The sequence below is a fragment of the Sitophilus oryzae genome, unplaced genomic scaffold (assembly GCF_002938485.1).
Source record: "Sitophilus oryzae breed Bouriz unplaced genomic scaffold, Soryzae_2.0 scaffold_111_pilon_pilon, whole genome shotgun sequence".
NCBI lineage: Eukaryota > Metazoa > Arthropoda > Insecta > Coleoptera > Curculionidae > Sitophilus > Sitophilus oryzae.
In genome coordinates, this window is record NW_022145749.1 from 1,598,404 (window position 1) to 1,615,869 (window position 17,466).

General features: G+C 32.8%; 1 protein-coding gene across 6 annotated transcripts in view; it reads right to left on the reverse strand.

Moving 5' to 3' along the window:
- Window positions 1-17,466, reverse strand: part of LOC115883697 (protein pangolin, isoforms A/H/I/S) — a 480,212-nt gene that overhangs the window by 20,621 nt on the left and 442,125 nt on the right. For all 6 annotated transcript variants that reach the window (XM_030902099.1, XM_030902094.1, XM_030902102.1 and 3 more), the window contains exons 5-6: window positions 13,305-13,395; window positions 8,362-8,589 (exon numbers count right to left, since the gene is read on the reverse strand). In XM_030902099.1, coding sequence (XP_030757959.1) covers window positions 8,362-8,589; window positions 13,305-13,395 — 319 coding nt within the window. The remainder of the gene's footprint in view (window positions 1-8,361; window positions 8,590-13,304; window positions 13,396-17,466) is intronic.

A 17,466-nucleotide genomic window follows, 5' to 3' on the forward strand; every position in this document is an offset into this window, starting at 1 on the left:
ATTTTAAATTTGAACATTCCCGCTTGAGTTGTGACGTAGATAACATTTTTTTACATTTTTTTCAAATTAATTTTTCCCCACCTTCTTCCACATGTAAAAAACAGGCCATTAATGATTTAACAAATCAAACATAATATAAACTCACTTTGAAATGTTAAATCACATTCATAGCTTAAGAGAAGTTTTCTGAAAAAAAAAACAGCATTTACGATTTTCCATCATTTTTTCGGCGCGTACAAAAACATTTTATTATAGTTACTGGTAAATGTTATCCAACAATAGAACAATTATTTTTTTAGCATTATTGGAAATAGTTTAAATGCAAATTTAATTTAAAATCAAAAATAAACAATTGTAAACAATGTCATTTTGACTTTGAATAAACAGCAATCCTGCCAACATCATAAAATTCACCAAGTTTATTTCGAGACGAAAACTAGCCAATCATATTGGCGAGGGCTACATACGTCATCGCAGCGCGCGTAAGTGTGAAATTCAAACTTCTACCCCATTTTTTGGCATAATATTAAGTTTTATATAAAAAGGCTAAGTAGCAAGCATTAATTAGGTTGAAATCTGCATAATTACGTGGAAATTGAAGAACATGAAACATGCCCATTATATTCAAAATTTCTAGAGACACCTATATACACACCTCACAATAAAACGCATATAATATGACTTAAGCCAGAACGCCATATAAATGTCAATTGTAATTATTTGAAATTATGGTTTAGGTAATTCGTTCTCTCTCTCTCACACACAAAACGTCCACTACATATACGACTTGACAAACATAAAACAACATTCGCAAAGAGGTGAAACAATAAAGTCGGGCATTGCAGATCATGTGTGGTCCAAGCACCACAACATAAAATGGTAGGAAGCCCACAAAGGGTTATCCACAAAGAACCCCATTGGAAAAAGCGCAAATTTAAAGAGGCCGTGTTCATTTCTAACAATAATAAAATCTTTATCAATAAATATGAAATATTCAACAATATGGCAATAACTCATAAAACGCTCAAATGCAGGTATTCTTAGTGGGGAACCTCATGCTTGAAAACTCTAAGATAATTTAACAATCTTATTTATCTTCCATTAAAAAAATTGCAGGTTAGGTTAGGAAGGCTAGGTCAGCTGAGAAAAAAATCCCTCAGTACCTTTAGTTGTATGCATTGCCTTAAATGCTTAAGCCGGAAAAATCTATGCACCCAATTATTTCCGCCGTAGGATCTTAGACTTATAATTTGGTAAAATCATTATAGGTCGATAAGTGACCTAATTTTTTGAAACAGTACAGAATTTACTAACAAAAAGAAAAATGTAACATTACATGATGGTGAAATTTTGGTCTTCGTTGATATATTTATACGTTGCTCCCCAGTGCACCAATTCCTCATACTTTAGGCCACTTGAAAGAATAACTGAACCCAAATGTCCTCGGCAACGAAATTGTAACGAATATAATTAACTTACATCACTCTGTATGAAACAAAATTGTTTTCAATTTAACAACGACCTTTTTGAACAAGAGGAAGGTTAGGTTGTTTTCATTATTTCTACTATATGAATGCATTGTCTCCAAAATTGGTCCTGGGTTTTTGCAATTTATTCATGAGCAGGTTAATTGATCATTACTTGACCAGGTATTCCTCATGCTTGACTGTACCCAACTAATTCGACTCTAGTATATAAGCTCAGTAGTTTTAGGATTTAGTTTAGTTCACACTTGGTAACGGTCAGTGATACTTCTGATGTAACCAAAAATAAATAAAGACAATGGGAGTCCGAAATTCTTTTAGTTTTAATATGAATTTCATGATGCCGTCTCGATAAACAAGGAAGTTATTCATGTTTTGCATCACTTTTTCTCTACAAATTTATTTTTCTTCAAAAACTGTTAGCAGAGATTTAATAAATTTAACTGAATATATAACCACTAGATAAATATTTGACTAACAAATGGACTACCATCAATTGTTTGAGTCAGTCTTCCAATTTTTTTAATTTCAACAATAATACAGTAAAATTAAAGAAAACTAGAATATATTCTAGAGGTTGATGTCTATAAAGTAACCTTAAGAATCTATTATGCTGTACTGTTCGGGTCGCTGTCAGGGGTCGGGTAAAGTGGGTGTGTAGCCGAAGGAAATATTATATATTATATTTCAGAAATCTGTCCAAAGCTTAGCCCGATTCTGTCGTGTTAAGCCACACCCAAAATTCCAAACAAACGTGCTTTCATTAAGGCTTAAGGCTTGTAGAGCTTCAGCATTTTCCATAAAATAGTGAGCAATTTGTGACAAAACCATATAAATTATATATCACTGTAATCACTAGTGTTGCACAAGAGTCTTGAAAAAGTCTTGCAAGACCAAGACTCTTGCAAGAAATTCAAGACAAGACTTTCAAAATAGACTTTAACATGCAAGAAATTTCAAGGGTCTTGCAAGATTTCTTGAATTCAATATTTCTTGAAAGTTAGAAATGATACAATTTTTTAAGTGATAATTAGGTCTTTGCGCAAGTTATGCCGGGTTTATACAACATTTACATAGTCGTAATCACAATCATAGTCATAATCATAACAGTGAAACTATCCACTTCTTATAAACCTGTGGTCATCTACCATGAACTTAGCCTCTAATTATGTTACCTAACTTCACTGATATAAAAATTATGATTATAAAAATGTTTTATAAACGTACATTAAAATTGCGTTGTGATTATGACGACTAAACAACTCTATGTTTCGGGATTACCTAATACTTTTACCTGACACTGAATGCGATACCGGCAACATCATAGCCAGTGTTTTAGAGTCGAGAATGAAATAAAATAAAGTCGAGGCAACAAACCGTATATTGGTAATTTGTATTATACACAAAATTATATTGGTATAATGGTATTATAAAAAAACTGTAATAAAGAATGTAAAATTTTTCTCTCTCAAGACAAGAAATTTCAAGAGTCTTGCAAGACAAGACTTTGCCATTCAAGAAATCTGCAAGACAATACTTTGAAAACTTCTTGTCTTGAATTTCAAGACAAGACAAGAAATTGATTTTCAAGACAAGAATTTTTGTCTTGTGCAACACTAGTAATCACAAAACTTCAATCTATTTCCCTGTTGTAACGGAATTTTAAAATATGTCTTTATTTTCGATAAAATTTGATCCATACATAAGGTATATTTAGTTGATGTTTGACCACCAATATCTTAAAAATTAAGAAGTAATGTAAAATGTACCACAATAAGGATATAGTATAATCCTTTATCTTTAATTTCTTTCTTCATTTGTGTAAAAATAGGTACCTAGCCAGTTTTACATAAAACGTTAAATGCCGAACGCTTATTTTGCTACTTTTTCGGATTAGTGAAATAGACTCTTAATTAATTCCTTGAGCGATGTCTCAATCTAATAAATTTCTTCCGTTAACATGTAGACATAATGTAATTAAAACTTCACGTTCAAAGACCAGATATCATTAGCTATTTCACCTCCTTTATCATTATCGCGATTAACTAAAAGTTGATAAGCGAAAGAGCCTAAAGCAATATCGTCCGTCTCTTTTACCATCTCCAGTCGGTTATTAAATATGGAAATTTATTTATTCACTTAGCAATGGCCGGCGGTGTGCAGAGTGCGACTGTAAGATTATATTTATTTCCTGGCAGGAATTCTTTGTGCCGTGAGGTGGACCGCCCACGCGGCTCTCGAGCAATCTATTAAAGTTTCATCAAAGTTTAGCGGCACGTTTTCAGTAAAGCGACGATTATTAGGTGAGGAGTTGAAGCATCGGCTGCCTTCTGAAGAAGTCGGCGAAATATTCGTCACGCCATAAAATGTGTCAAGAGTTAGATATTAAGTTAGATTGAGATATGAGAGAAATGTTGGAAAGATAAGCAGGTTCTTTTTAAAAATAGTATATACCTTACACAAATGGGACAAGAGTCCAAGCCCCTCCTGCGAGTGCGGCAAAAATCAAACCATCAAACATATCGTGGAGAAATGCCCTGAAACGGCTTATAACGGCAGACCAGAAGATTTCTTGTTGGCAACTTCAGAATCAATAGATTATATAAATTTGTTAAATGTTCGTTTGTATTTTTTTTTCTTTTTGTCATATACGTACTTTGTGTCTTAATATGCCATACGCTAAATAAATAAATTAATTAAAAATGGTGACAAAATAATGATTAATATATAATAATAATAATTATTAGTTGGCTATTATGTAGCTTATATGGAAAGCAGAATCTGATAACCGATTTAAAAATTTAGTTCTACTAAATCAGCCATCAAAATATCTATTCTCTTAACCAAAAATGTAATATATTTATTATATAGATGCAACATAGCATTGCTATTACTACATAAGCCAGTAAAGAATAAGTGACCTGATACAATCGGAAAATATAGTTGGGGTTGAAACTTTTGCTGTTGTAATACACAACAAAATAAAATACTAATTCATCACAATTCATCAAAATGCTACTTTTAAAACTGGACATGCGTTCCGCTAACAATATTAGCATCATCGCACAATCTAATTTTATAATTAAAATCTAAAAAGGGCTCAAGGGTTAGAAAGAACAGATGTTAAAAAACTCTAAGATAATTTACCAATCTTATTTATCTTAGATTAAAAAAATTGCAGGTTAGGTTAGGAAGGCTAGGTCAGCTGAGAAAAAGATCCCTCAGTACCTTTAGTTGTATGCATTGCCTTAAATGCTTAAGCCGGAAAAATCTATGCACCCAATTATTTCGGCCGCAGGATCTTAGACTTATAATTTGGTAAAATCATTATAGGTCGATAAGTGACCTAATTTTTTGAAACAGTACAGAATTAACTATAAATTTTGGTTGTGGTGTTTGGTGATGGTCTTCGTTGATATATTTATACGTTGTACCCCAGTGCACCAATTCCTCATACTTTAGGCCACTTAAAAGAATAACCGAACCCAAATGTCCTCGGCAACGAAATTGTAACGAATATAATTAACTTACATCACTCTGTATGAAACAAAATTGTTTTCAATTTTACAACGACCTTTTTGAACAAGAGGAAGGTTAGGTTGTTTTCATTATTTCTACAATTAATATATATGAATGCATTGTCTCCAAAATTGGTCCTGGGTTTTTGCAATTTATTCATGAGCAGGTTAATTGATCATTACTTGACCAGGTATTCCCGCCGGGTGTCTACCGGTATCACTTCTGACTGGTGATATAAATGGTAATATTACCGCGGTAATATTACGGTAATTAACATTGGAAATATTTTTTTGCTCTACTCTTTTCATTTGCCCAGCCCTAAAATAAGTATGTTGGCAGTAGACATTTTAAATTGACCATCGTTATAGATTTGTTCATCGGCCAAGAAGAAAGAGACCAATCGTGGAAAGAGCAGGGAAACTTACTTATATTGCCCATAATTATAATTTCCTAATTGGAGAAGAATATCCAAAAATTGTAGAAGCTGCTGAGAAAGAAATGTTAGAAGAAGAAGATATCGAATTCGAAGTAAAAGACTTGACTCAATTAACGTAAGAGAAAGAAGAATATGTCTAGATTTAGGATGATTTACTACATTATCCAAACCAAAACCAACTATAACATAGACCACTCTGACTTTGACTGTTTTAAAAAACGTACCTACTTGTCCTTTTTTAAATGTTTTTACACTTTTGAAATAAAAAATAATATTATTTTAAAAGCTGTTTTTTTTATAAATTACCAATATTACCGTAATATAACCGATTTATAAATTACCGGTAATTTTACATCACTACTTCTGACCCAGTCAATAGCACGGAGTAGGAATGATATCTCTGTCACACAATAAGTCGTTTCTCACTCCCTATAGTTTTCGGCCTTTATTATTACTATTATCTGTGCATCGACTGTAATAGTGACGTTTACTATTATAATTTCACTATTTCAGTGTTATTTTCAAATAAATTTACACACTGACACTAAGTTCATAAGTCATTTTTTTCTATTAAAATAATTCTAGGAATCCTAAAAGGAATAATTTATACGACTTATACGAATAATTTATACGACAAAAGTCAGATAGTTTTATATGAGAAATTGTACAGGGAATGTCATCGATCATCACTTCAAAGTCAACTGGATGACGTTTTTTTATTTCGATCGCATACGCTACTATTATATAATATAAAATACTATTAAAATATTAGAAGGAACAATTAGTACTTCATTTTTGATTTAATATTTTACACGCTCATTGAACTAATCATGTCTATTTTTATTTTCTTTCTGAATAAAATCATTTTTCGTAACACGACGCAATTAAAACATCACTAATTTATTACTCCCCAACCTTCTCTTTGGCAAATCTCCACAACCCACAAAGAAAGACCGACAGAGCCAGCCCAATATTATTAAGTTAGCCGCAATCCGCAATCGGATTTTTTCAATCGGAAGAAAATTAACCGAATCGGGCGGCAGTCGTCGCGTCCTCAACGGCTCCCCCGCAAAGGTAGTAAGGGGGGGGGGACAGGCCAGTTTCCACCCTCTTAATTGCCGCCCCATTCATGCTCGCGTTAATCCCTGTGACTTGGACGGGGGCGGTCATCCGAGGAATGAGATCCAAGATTGGTTATCGGCGGGGCGGCCATTGGCCATAGGTTGCCCAGGCAACCGCATCCTAGCGGACGGCGCCAGCCGCACAGAGGAATCGAAGGGTTAGGTGATGGATGAGTGAATCGTCACCTTCGTCTTTAGTTTCGACGTTTCCCTTTTTCGGTTTGTGAGATTCGAGTTTTGTGGCTATACAGGCTGTTTCAAACAACATGTGACATCTGTCGTAGTGAGATTCCTCACGTAAAAAATAAGATGTATTTCTTATATTAACTTAGATTCGTTTCTGCTTTCTTTCGTAGCTACAGGGGGTTAAAGTCTTATTTGTGTTTCTATTTATTATAATTTTTTTACGGTTCGAATGAAACTTGACCTTAATAAATTCGACCCGGCCCTACCGCCTACGCAAAGCAAATAAAACCCGTATAACACCTGGAAATAGAGAATGTTTTAAAATTGTTGTGTTTACTAGTTTCAAAGTGTTTTTAAGTTGATACAATTCATTTTTATTTATAGTTTAAAGAAAAAAAATCGCTTTAACGAAGACTGCCTTCCCAAATAGATAAAATATAAGTCAAGAGTCAAGTCTCTAAAACAATAAGCCAAGAAAAGCAAACTTTTACCCCATATACCGACATAAAAGAAGTACAATGATTTTGAAGAAGGTGATTTAACAAAGGTATATTTTGTTAGTAAATGCGTACGTTTCGTGAGTGTTTAAGGAAATAGAAAAATATTGGTTTTCCATGTTCTGTATTATGTACAGATAAGGCAGGACTTGCACGTTAAGAATATAATAAATAATAACTTACTAGCATAATATCCTATTCAATCAGAGGTAAGCTTTTTCTATTTATTGTGTGGGATAACAGTGCTACTGGCGAACATCATTAAACAAGAAACGCGCCTTTGTAATACCCTATGAGTGGCGTGTAATAAATAGTGATGGGAAAAACCGATTAATTTCAATAATCGAGTATCAAGCGATTGCAATAACCGAGTGATCACTCGAGCGAAATATCACTCGTATTTAAAAATACGGTTTTTTGTCCGTCGCATGTTGTAAGTACTCGTTAACGCCAATCGCCAAGCAGTAAGCTGCGTGCGCAGGGCACATATTCTTTCGGTAATGAACGGCAAGTAGTAAGCGGCGAGCGATTCGCTTGATCGCCTGCATAATCGCCTGATTTAGTTTATTTGGAAGCATTGTCGATGTAGGTCGTAAAATGTTGTCTCTCAGATACGCAACGGATAAATATACCGGGTGCGTCTCAAAAGTGGATCAACCCCTATAACTTTTTTATTTTTTCAGATAAAACAACGAGATTTGGTATGTTAGTATATGACATAAATTAGGATTGATTGACAGATTCAATTGTTTTCGGTCACTTCCGGTTTCACCGGAAATGACTGCAACTTTTGATATTTAAATCGCACATAAGCAAGGTACAGCTTGCCATGCTAGAGCCGTTCGGTATAAAATGAAGGTAATGTGGCTAGCATTACGCCTCAACCACCTATTATTACCTCAGGATTGTGAATCCCAAGTACTCATTTAAGGCTAAGTCGACAGGTACCCAAACTATTTTTATTTTATTAAAAATAGTCGGCTGATGAAATGCCGGCTATAGGATTCGAACCCACAACCTTTGAATTGGTAGACGAGAGCTGTACCGTACGCCACCGAGCACCCATCAACAAATATTAAAACAACAAAATAACCAAGGCTTAAATGATTAAAACATACCTGTGGTTAATGTCTGGCAGTTCCTGTTTAGGTCCGGGCGTGACTATCGCCGGGTGCGAGCCCAGATGGGGCGCGTGGGGGCTCAGTCCCGGATGAGGCTGGATCAGTCCGGTCGGCGAGAATCGGTAGAAGTCCGAAGGTAGGCCGCCGCCCGAGATCGGCAACGCGCTCGGGTAGGGGCTGCGGAAACCGGTGCCGGGCGAGAGGGGGTACATGCTCGGCGTATGCCTAGAAAAAAAACTATATATTATCAATATATATTATCAAAAAGCAGAAAAAAATAAAGTTAAACTTTAGCATCTCTACGTTAAAACCAAAAAGATGTCTACATTTTGACTTGTTGAATTTTTTTGAGGCTAGGCGATATTGAAATGGATATTTTATTAAGTTAATTTATTTTGTTAAGTTCAAAAAAGTCAATATATCTGATACCAATTAAACTTTTAGTTACGTAATCGAGGGCGCGATTAAATTCATTGTTGCCAAACATGGACATATTCGGCGCCGGGTTGACTAACTAGAATTTTAAATTTCCCGCTGGGGATTCAGGTGTTAGCTCTGCTGTAAAAAATTTCAAGTTACCAGATTTATTTTTTTTATTTCCTGACATTGTCATTCGTTTGACATTCTAGTTTTGTATTACGAGTTTTTGGTTAAAATGAATTATGTTGTGATACTAAAAGCTTAAAAATGTTTACTAGCAGACCCTACAGTCAAACACTGTTCTTTTTAGAACCTCTTTTAGTACGAAGTGTACAAGACAGCTTAATAGCCGTAAAAAAACTTATCGCAACTATTAGAATATTTTGAACGGGAAAGCGGTATAGTAATGGCCCTTTATGTCCCTTAAATGTTGTTAAAAGGTGAGTTTTGTTGATGTTTTGTTATTTTTGGGTCGGTACTTACATGTGTGGAAGTAAATCGCATAGGGATCTTATAAGTCGGAGTGAGAGAAATGCGACGGTGTACTGTAACGGCGTTGCCGGTACGCATTTCCCTATCAAGTAAAGTAAAATCACGATCGCAAACCGCTTATTTTTAAACGACTTCTTTCCAAAAGATAACTAGATAAAATCATTAGATATGTTTCTGAGCATCTGAAATGGAATTATAAGGATATCGTTAGGGTGTCCATTTTTTATAACGATAAAACGTCAGTAATTGGGATAATTTGAAAATTCTTTTTAACATATAACACACTATAACTTAAGAACCACTTTAGATATTGCAACTCGTTTTTATTTTGAAGATCGGATATTTTACAATATGTTTAAATAAGAAAAGTTCGATAAGGTTGTTTTTTCCATTCAAAAAATTTAAACAATCCATTTACTTTAGTGCATAGCAATTTTCAGCAATCGTGTAACTTTTTTATTTATAAAGATTTTCACATACCTACTGTCTGCGAAGAAAATATAGCAGAAATGTTAAGAAAGTTTTTGGAAAAACTACAATCAATTATTTTTAATAGATTTTGAGATATCGATTCATTTTGAGTTCTAATAGCGCGACTACTGTCGAACACCAACTCAATTCCACTTATTTTTACCAAAAATGCAAGTGTTTCTAACTTGCACTTAAAAATTTTCAAACTGGAGGGAAAATTACGACGACTCGTTAATAAATAAAGAAATAAAGTATCACGAGACGTAATTAAATCGTGAAGCTGAACCCATGATGTACAATTTTCCCTAGAACTCTAAGTGTACTGACAGAGGTACTGATTGGGTCGACCGGTGGACTGCGACAAATCTGCTATATCCCCTTCCACGTCTCTTAGCAATGTGCGCAGTTTCTCGGTTTATTTCTACGTTTGGCAACGTGTTTACTGTTCTCTCTTTGTTCAGTGCATTATAAACGCATTGTACTCTTCTTACATACGGAAATCTCAACCCAAGACTAACATTTGCCAGCCCTTAGTATAAGGGTAGTATAACAAAGCAGTTTCGGTCTCTTAAATCATCATTTATTGAATCCCAACTTATTGGTGGTTTTAACGACCCATAAAAATCATGACATTCAAGATAAATATCCCGTTTCTGATCTTTCTTTTTTTAGATGTCCCTGAAATTATTTTTAAAGAATGTAATTATTCTTTAGCCTTTATATAATATTATTTTTAAAGAAACCTTATTTTTAAAGAAACCAATAAAGGTATTAATTAACATTATGAAAGATATCTAATCTAATATCAACATATTTTTTTAATGAAAAATATGTATTGCTCAAACTTGATCCAAATACGCCGCCAAATGTTTTCTCAGTCTCATTCTGGCGCTAACCCCTTTCAATTGAAAGTGTTCAGTTACAGGGTATTATCTGACGATCGTGGACAATGCCGACGATCCAAATCCATTTAGTCGATATAGCCATTCGTCCGTTTGATTCTTTTAATTGGGATTCACACCCTCTTATTCCTAAACGTACAACTGGTGCCGATGGTATTATATTATACAAGGGACTTCGAAATATGTTCACACGCCGCACAATGGCTAAATAGGCAGGCTATCGAGGTGCAACAGTTTGGAAAATTGCTATTTTATTATGATGTTGACTGAGAAAAAAGACTAGTACGTATATGTATACTCACTGGAAAATGACTATAAGAACGTTTTTTATTTGATTTACTAGCAATAGTTTCTATTAATAGTCTCTTACTCATAAATGCTTTTGGAAATGTAAAGAAAATATATATTTATAATTTAAATAAAAACATATTATACAGATCTGGTCACCGTAGAAGCCTGGTCTGGATTTTAATATGTAAGACAGTGATGGAGAGAGTTTAATGAAAAATTAATTTCCACACTCGTTTTTCTACAGCTGTAATAGATTCTTATTAAGCCTCGGTCTCAATGCTACGTTGTATCGCAGGCGAAACTTCAAAAACAAACAACCATGCTTCTTCGTTTAGTAATATAAAATTGACAACTGTATAAATTTTAATGCTACTAGTAGTGACACCTGTATAAATTTATAGTACTTCAAGAAAAAACAACTTTCAAAAATAAATAGAAAATAATGGTTAGTTTGACGTTTCAAAAGAAATTTAAATTTTTCGTAAACGTTCCTTATGTTTCTTGCCAAAGTAAATATTTATCAAACCCAGGGTCCGCTTACTTAATTATATTTATCCTCAATCTCAAAACTATAAAAGTTATTTTGCGTAAATATTAATGACTGCATTTCAAAATTAATCTGTTAAGCGCTAGCATATGAGGTTGTTATATTTCGCTATTAAAATATAAAGCCATTACAAAAATAAAATGTTATTTATAAAATAGTTTTATATATACTGATATTTTTAAAATGCCACTAATATGGTGACTAATTGATTAGTTAAACTAATCAATATACATTGATTTGTTTTGACTCTATATACAAGCGAAATGTAAAAAACCGTTTGATTATTTACAGATTAATGTGACCACAGACTTAACATAAAACTTCTTTCAAACACTCGTAGTTTCAAGATCTTCATTTAAACAGAAAAAGAGTTTTAAATAAAAAAAGATCTTTATGTAGGAACGCCAAAAGGATTTAGGAATAACATAAATAGCTAAAATCATTGTCATTTCTACACCATTGCGTTGATCCAACGGAGACCATTTTGACATTTTGATAGTCAGATTCTACTAATAAAACAAATTTGCCTAAAGGACAAAAAAAACTTTTCAAAAGGTATATCTCCTCCCTTCGTCAGAAGCAAAAAAAAAATTACACAAGAAACAAAGAAAAAATTATTTAAAAAATCTAAATACAACTATTCAAGAATACTTGCAGATACGATTCTACGACTTACAGATTCTTCAAACTTCAAACTAACAATTACATACTACATAATATCAATTACTACTTAATGAGGTAAAACTAAAAAGCTTCAAACTTTCTGTATAAATGTGTTTATTTTTAGTTTGTTTTTAATTTTTATTTATGTTATGTTTATTTATTTTATATTTACAATAATTGAAGGAACGGTAGTATTTCGTTACTAACCTCTACAGAGAACTGAGCAATACACATGTTTATATTAAATTGGATTACAACAGTCTCTTTTAGAGGCTATCATTATAATTCGTTGGTAAAATCTACACTATGCCCTGTATCCCTTGAATGCCGACAAATCTTAGATTTGGGAAAAACGTTCTTTTTTAAAAATAATCTTTACGTTCTTTATTTCAAACAGCTAAGGGTCTAGATGTTTCACCAATATAAAATTTATTACATTCACAGGGTATTTGGTATATTACATTTTTTGTTTGTTGTTCAGAGTTCATATTGTACAGGGTGGCTCGAATTCGACGCTCATCATTGGGATTTTGGAAACCGTAAGAGATACAGGATCGGTTAAATGGAGGCAAAGTTGCGCAATTTCATGCTCAATAAAATGCCGTATTGCATTTTTATTTTTTATTTTTTTTTTTGCATAAAATATTCTGGTGATGGAATTTTCTGTACGAAACGTCGGCAAATGTCAAAGTGATATATATAGTGTTTTAAGAGTGATGAAAGGATTTAATTAAATTGAAAAAAAAATCAGGTCCGTATTTATAAAAATTAAGTTGATGATGGTCGCCACAAGCCGAAACGTCAGAGTCAATATTTAATCACACAGAGTTATAGAGCAGAAAAAGTGGCCATGAAAATCTGTTTTTTATTTTAAGTTATCTTAACAAATAAAGCCAGGAAAAAATAGAAAACAAAATTGAAAATTCCGTTTTTTAAGTATTCGGAATTTTTTAAAATGCAATACGGCATTTTATTGAGCTTCAAATTGCGCAACTTTGCCTCCATTTAACCGATCCTGTACCTCTTACGGTTTCCGAAATCCCAATGATGAGCATCGAATTCGAGCCACCCTGTACAGTACGCTTTGTCTATTGATATTATTTTCTGAAGGTGTAACAAACAACTTATCAACAATCTTTTAAATATAAACTTACCATGTAGCGACCTGGGCTGACATTTCTGGGCTGAGCATGGGATAGGGATATTGTCCTGCAGAAAAGGGATACATGGGAGGTCTGGTAAGTCCTGAAATAAAAGATAATAAATTAGTATTTAACTTCATACATTAAAATAATTACACAACAATAAAAAGTAGTAGCAGAAACACAAGCAAAAACTACAGCAATACCTACAGCAAAAAATCTATCTACAATTATTAATATTGTACATTTTTCAATTTTAATTATATTTGTTTTCCATTGATTTTCCATGAAGTAAATGTAATGAAAATATAATAATAGAATAAAAAATAATATGAAATTATATCGTCAATGATACAACATACATTTTTCTACATATTATATTAAAAGCTACTAATACATTTTACTCACTATTCAATGCCAAATATTGGCAAATATTATGAATCTTATTCAGAAATTCCCAAGTTTCCAAAATCGCTTCGCAAAAAAAAACTCGTGCTGGTGATTCAGGTGAAGCCATTTTAGACGGTTAAATGAATTATTACACAATCCAACAATTCGAAGAAACAGTTACACTGTTCTACTTCCTCAATTTTTTCAGTTTAATATAAAATAACACTTAAAGTGGATTTCGCTTATATTCACTGATTTCCTTGTGGGTACTGCCGAACGTTTCGGCGTCTCAAATAGCTAATTTTATTTTTAAATAAAAAAATTGGTCAGTTTTTGTCGGTACGTTAATAAAACATTTTCAAAGCAAACCTTAAAAAACCACCCAAACAGCATATTTAAATTATTTAAATCTACATAGCGGTGAAATAGAAATGTATGTTGATTATTGCTTATAAGTAGGATGAGAATATTAATGTACATAAAAGGTCGGGGTCTGTAGAAATAACGATATATTTTACAAATAAATGTAGTTATTAACTGTTCGTAAAAATACATTAAAGATATGATGCGTGAATAGAGAAATAAGGTATTACGTTAAATTTATTATATTACTATTTCGAATAATTTAGCCATACCCACAACATCCAAGAAACAACTAAAAAAATTATTATATAAGGCTGTCAAAGAATAATCACTGTCAATAATTAAATTTAGATATATACCGGGTGCGTCTCAAAATTGGATCACCCCCTATAACTTTTTTATTTTTTCAGATAAAAAAACGAGATTTGGTATGTTAGTATATGACATAAATTAGGATTGATTGACGTATTCAATTGTTGTCGGTTAATTATTGTTTCACCGGAAATAACCACAAATTTTAATTTTTAAATGGCACCCTTAGTATTTTTTTACTTTATTCGATAGAAAATAACACTCTGAATAGAATGACATATTATATGTCAACTTTTGACAATTTCGCATATGGTTTATTTCTCTAAGTCCAAATTAGCATATTTTCCAAATATGCTAATGAGCCACCCTCGTTCCATTTGAAAACATTGAGATATGATTAAAAATACGATTTGGGAATCTTTTAACCGGCCAGGACAAGACACTAAAAACATTAGACGATCAAATCTATTTTTCCAAGGCTCCTTGATTAAGAATTAGTGTTTTAAACATTGCAATGGCACTCTAGATTGAAATTTAAAATACGATTTTTAATTAAGCGAGAATGTCAAAAGTTGACATATAATATGATATGTCATTCTATTCAGAATGTCATTTTCTATCGAATAAAGTAAAAAAATATTGAGGGTGTGTATTTAAAAATCAAAAGTTGTAGTCATTTTGGGTGAAACAGGAAGTGACCAAAAACAATTGAATACGTCAATCAATCCTAATTTATTACAGTTTAACCTAATCCCAATTTTTTAAATCAATTCTAATTTATTATAATTTACCACAATTTAGCAAATGTTGTTTTTTTATCTGAAAAATTAAAAAAATTATAGGGGTGAGCCACTCTCGAGACGCACACGGTATAAAAAAGTTATTTTAAAATTTTGTATTTAAATCTAAAAACAGGGTCGGGTACAAATATTTATATCAAGTTGATTTAGGCTGAATTAAGAAAAAAAATTGGCGCCGGGAGGCACGTATAGCCCACCATGCTAAAATATGTTAATAAAAAGTTGGTAGGCAGTTCTTTTAGTTTCAAAGTAAAAGAATTTTTCCAATTTTTTTATCTCAAAAACTGCGACTTTGACTGATTTTGATGTTATTACAAATTTTGTTGGAAATATTATTCCTAATCTTAAAATGAAAACAGTGTTTCGCTAGCTATATACTGTAATTTTGGAGTTACGATTTTTAAAATGTTTAACCTCCTCCCATACCCCTTTACCAACCCCCCACCCCCACCGAAAACTAATGGCCATATTCTCGGGTGCCACAGTATTTTTGTGCCAAATTTGGTTAAAATCGATTTAGCGGTTTTTGAGTTATCGTGTTACAGACTGACAGACAGGCAGACGGACAGACAGACAGACAGACACTATGAAAATATTTTGTATTTAGGTCATTTATGACCCAAATAACTCATTTTGAGTGAAATTAAAAAAACTTTTTTTTTGCCGATCTTAATAGCCTACCATACCTATTGGTATGGTCGGCTAAAAAAAGATCTAATATATATATAGTGTGGTCCGAATTGTATTTGGGAAATTTCGGCACCATATTCCGCAGATAACAATAGGTAAAAAATACGTATAAATTTATGCCTAAAATCCTTCGTTTATGAGAAACATGGTGTAAAAAATGAAACTTCTATCATTCATATTTTCATTTTTCCAAAATAACTTGAATGCTGATATTTGGATGAAAATTGGTGTCTGGGTGCTTTTTGACATGGAAAATTTGATTTTAATATTAATATGACTCTTACTTGTAGGGGCACCACCTACATGTTTTGGAACTGTTTTGAAGAATAATAACTTTTCGCCTGTACCTGTATTAAACAACCGAGTGAAAAAATATACATTTCCGCCGTTTTTACGTAAAAAATACCTTATCAATACATATCATCACTGACAAAAAAATAAACATGTTGACTACTATGGTTATTTGATTGAAATGAAAAAGTTAGTAACTTTTTATTTTTTTTTAAATAATCATAAATTTTCTAGAAAAAATTATAATAAAGGAGTTGAAGGGTCCAGGGGATAATAAGTACCAATTTTATCATTTAAAGATTTTACAATATTAAAGGCAGGCGGCCACTGTGAGCGTCACTAAACTAAGCTAAGAATATGAAAACAAACGGTAACTAAATGGGAACTCCACTGAGAACGATTTTCCCTCAGTAGTTAGCTAAGTTAGCGGCGTTTTCGTATTGTATCTCTGCTATCATAGAACTAATCGCTGCGAAAAAGTCGCTGGAACCTGTCACGAACTAAAACGAGCGAAACTAAACTACGATTTGAATCTTCGTTCATATATTTTCGTTTAGTTTCGCTCAAGTGGCCGCTGATGCATTAAAAAGTATGGAAGCTGGTTTTTACAAATCTTATCTTCGCTTAGTTTAATTTCTAACTAAACTAAAAAAGTTTAATTTCGTAACTAAATTAAGCTAAGAATATAAAAATAAACAGTAACTAAATGAAAATAACTTTCATCGGCCACTGGGAACGATTTTCGCCCAGTAGTCAGCTAAGTTTGCTGCGTTTTCGTATTGTGTTTCTGCTATCATAGAACTAATCGCTGCGAAAAATTCGCTGGAACCTGTCACGAACTAAAACGAGGGAAACTAAACCACGATTTGAATCTTCGTTCATATATTTTCATTTAGTTTCGCTCAAGTGGCCGCTGATGCATTAAAAAGTATGGAAGCTGATTTTTACAAATCTTATCTTCGCTTAGTTTAATTTCTAACTAAACTAAAAAAGTTTAATTTCGTAACTAAACTAAGCTAAGAATTTAAACCTGTCACGAACTAAAGCGAGCGAAACTAAACTATGATTTGAATCTTCGTTCATATATATTCGTTTAGTTTCGCTCAAGTGGCCGCTGATGCATTTAAAAGTATGGGGGCTGATTTTTACAAATCTTATCTTCGCTTGGCTTAGTTCAGTTTCGCTCGCAGTGGCCGCCCGCCTTTATAGTAGGTATAACTGGTCCATACAAAATGTAAAATCCTATGATATATGCCTAGTAAAAATATACCTATGCAGGGAATGAACTTGATAACAACAAGCCGCCCAGCGCTCTCCTGTAAAATTAG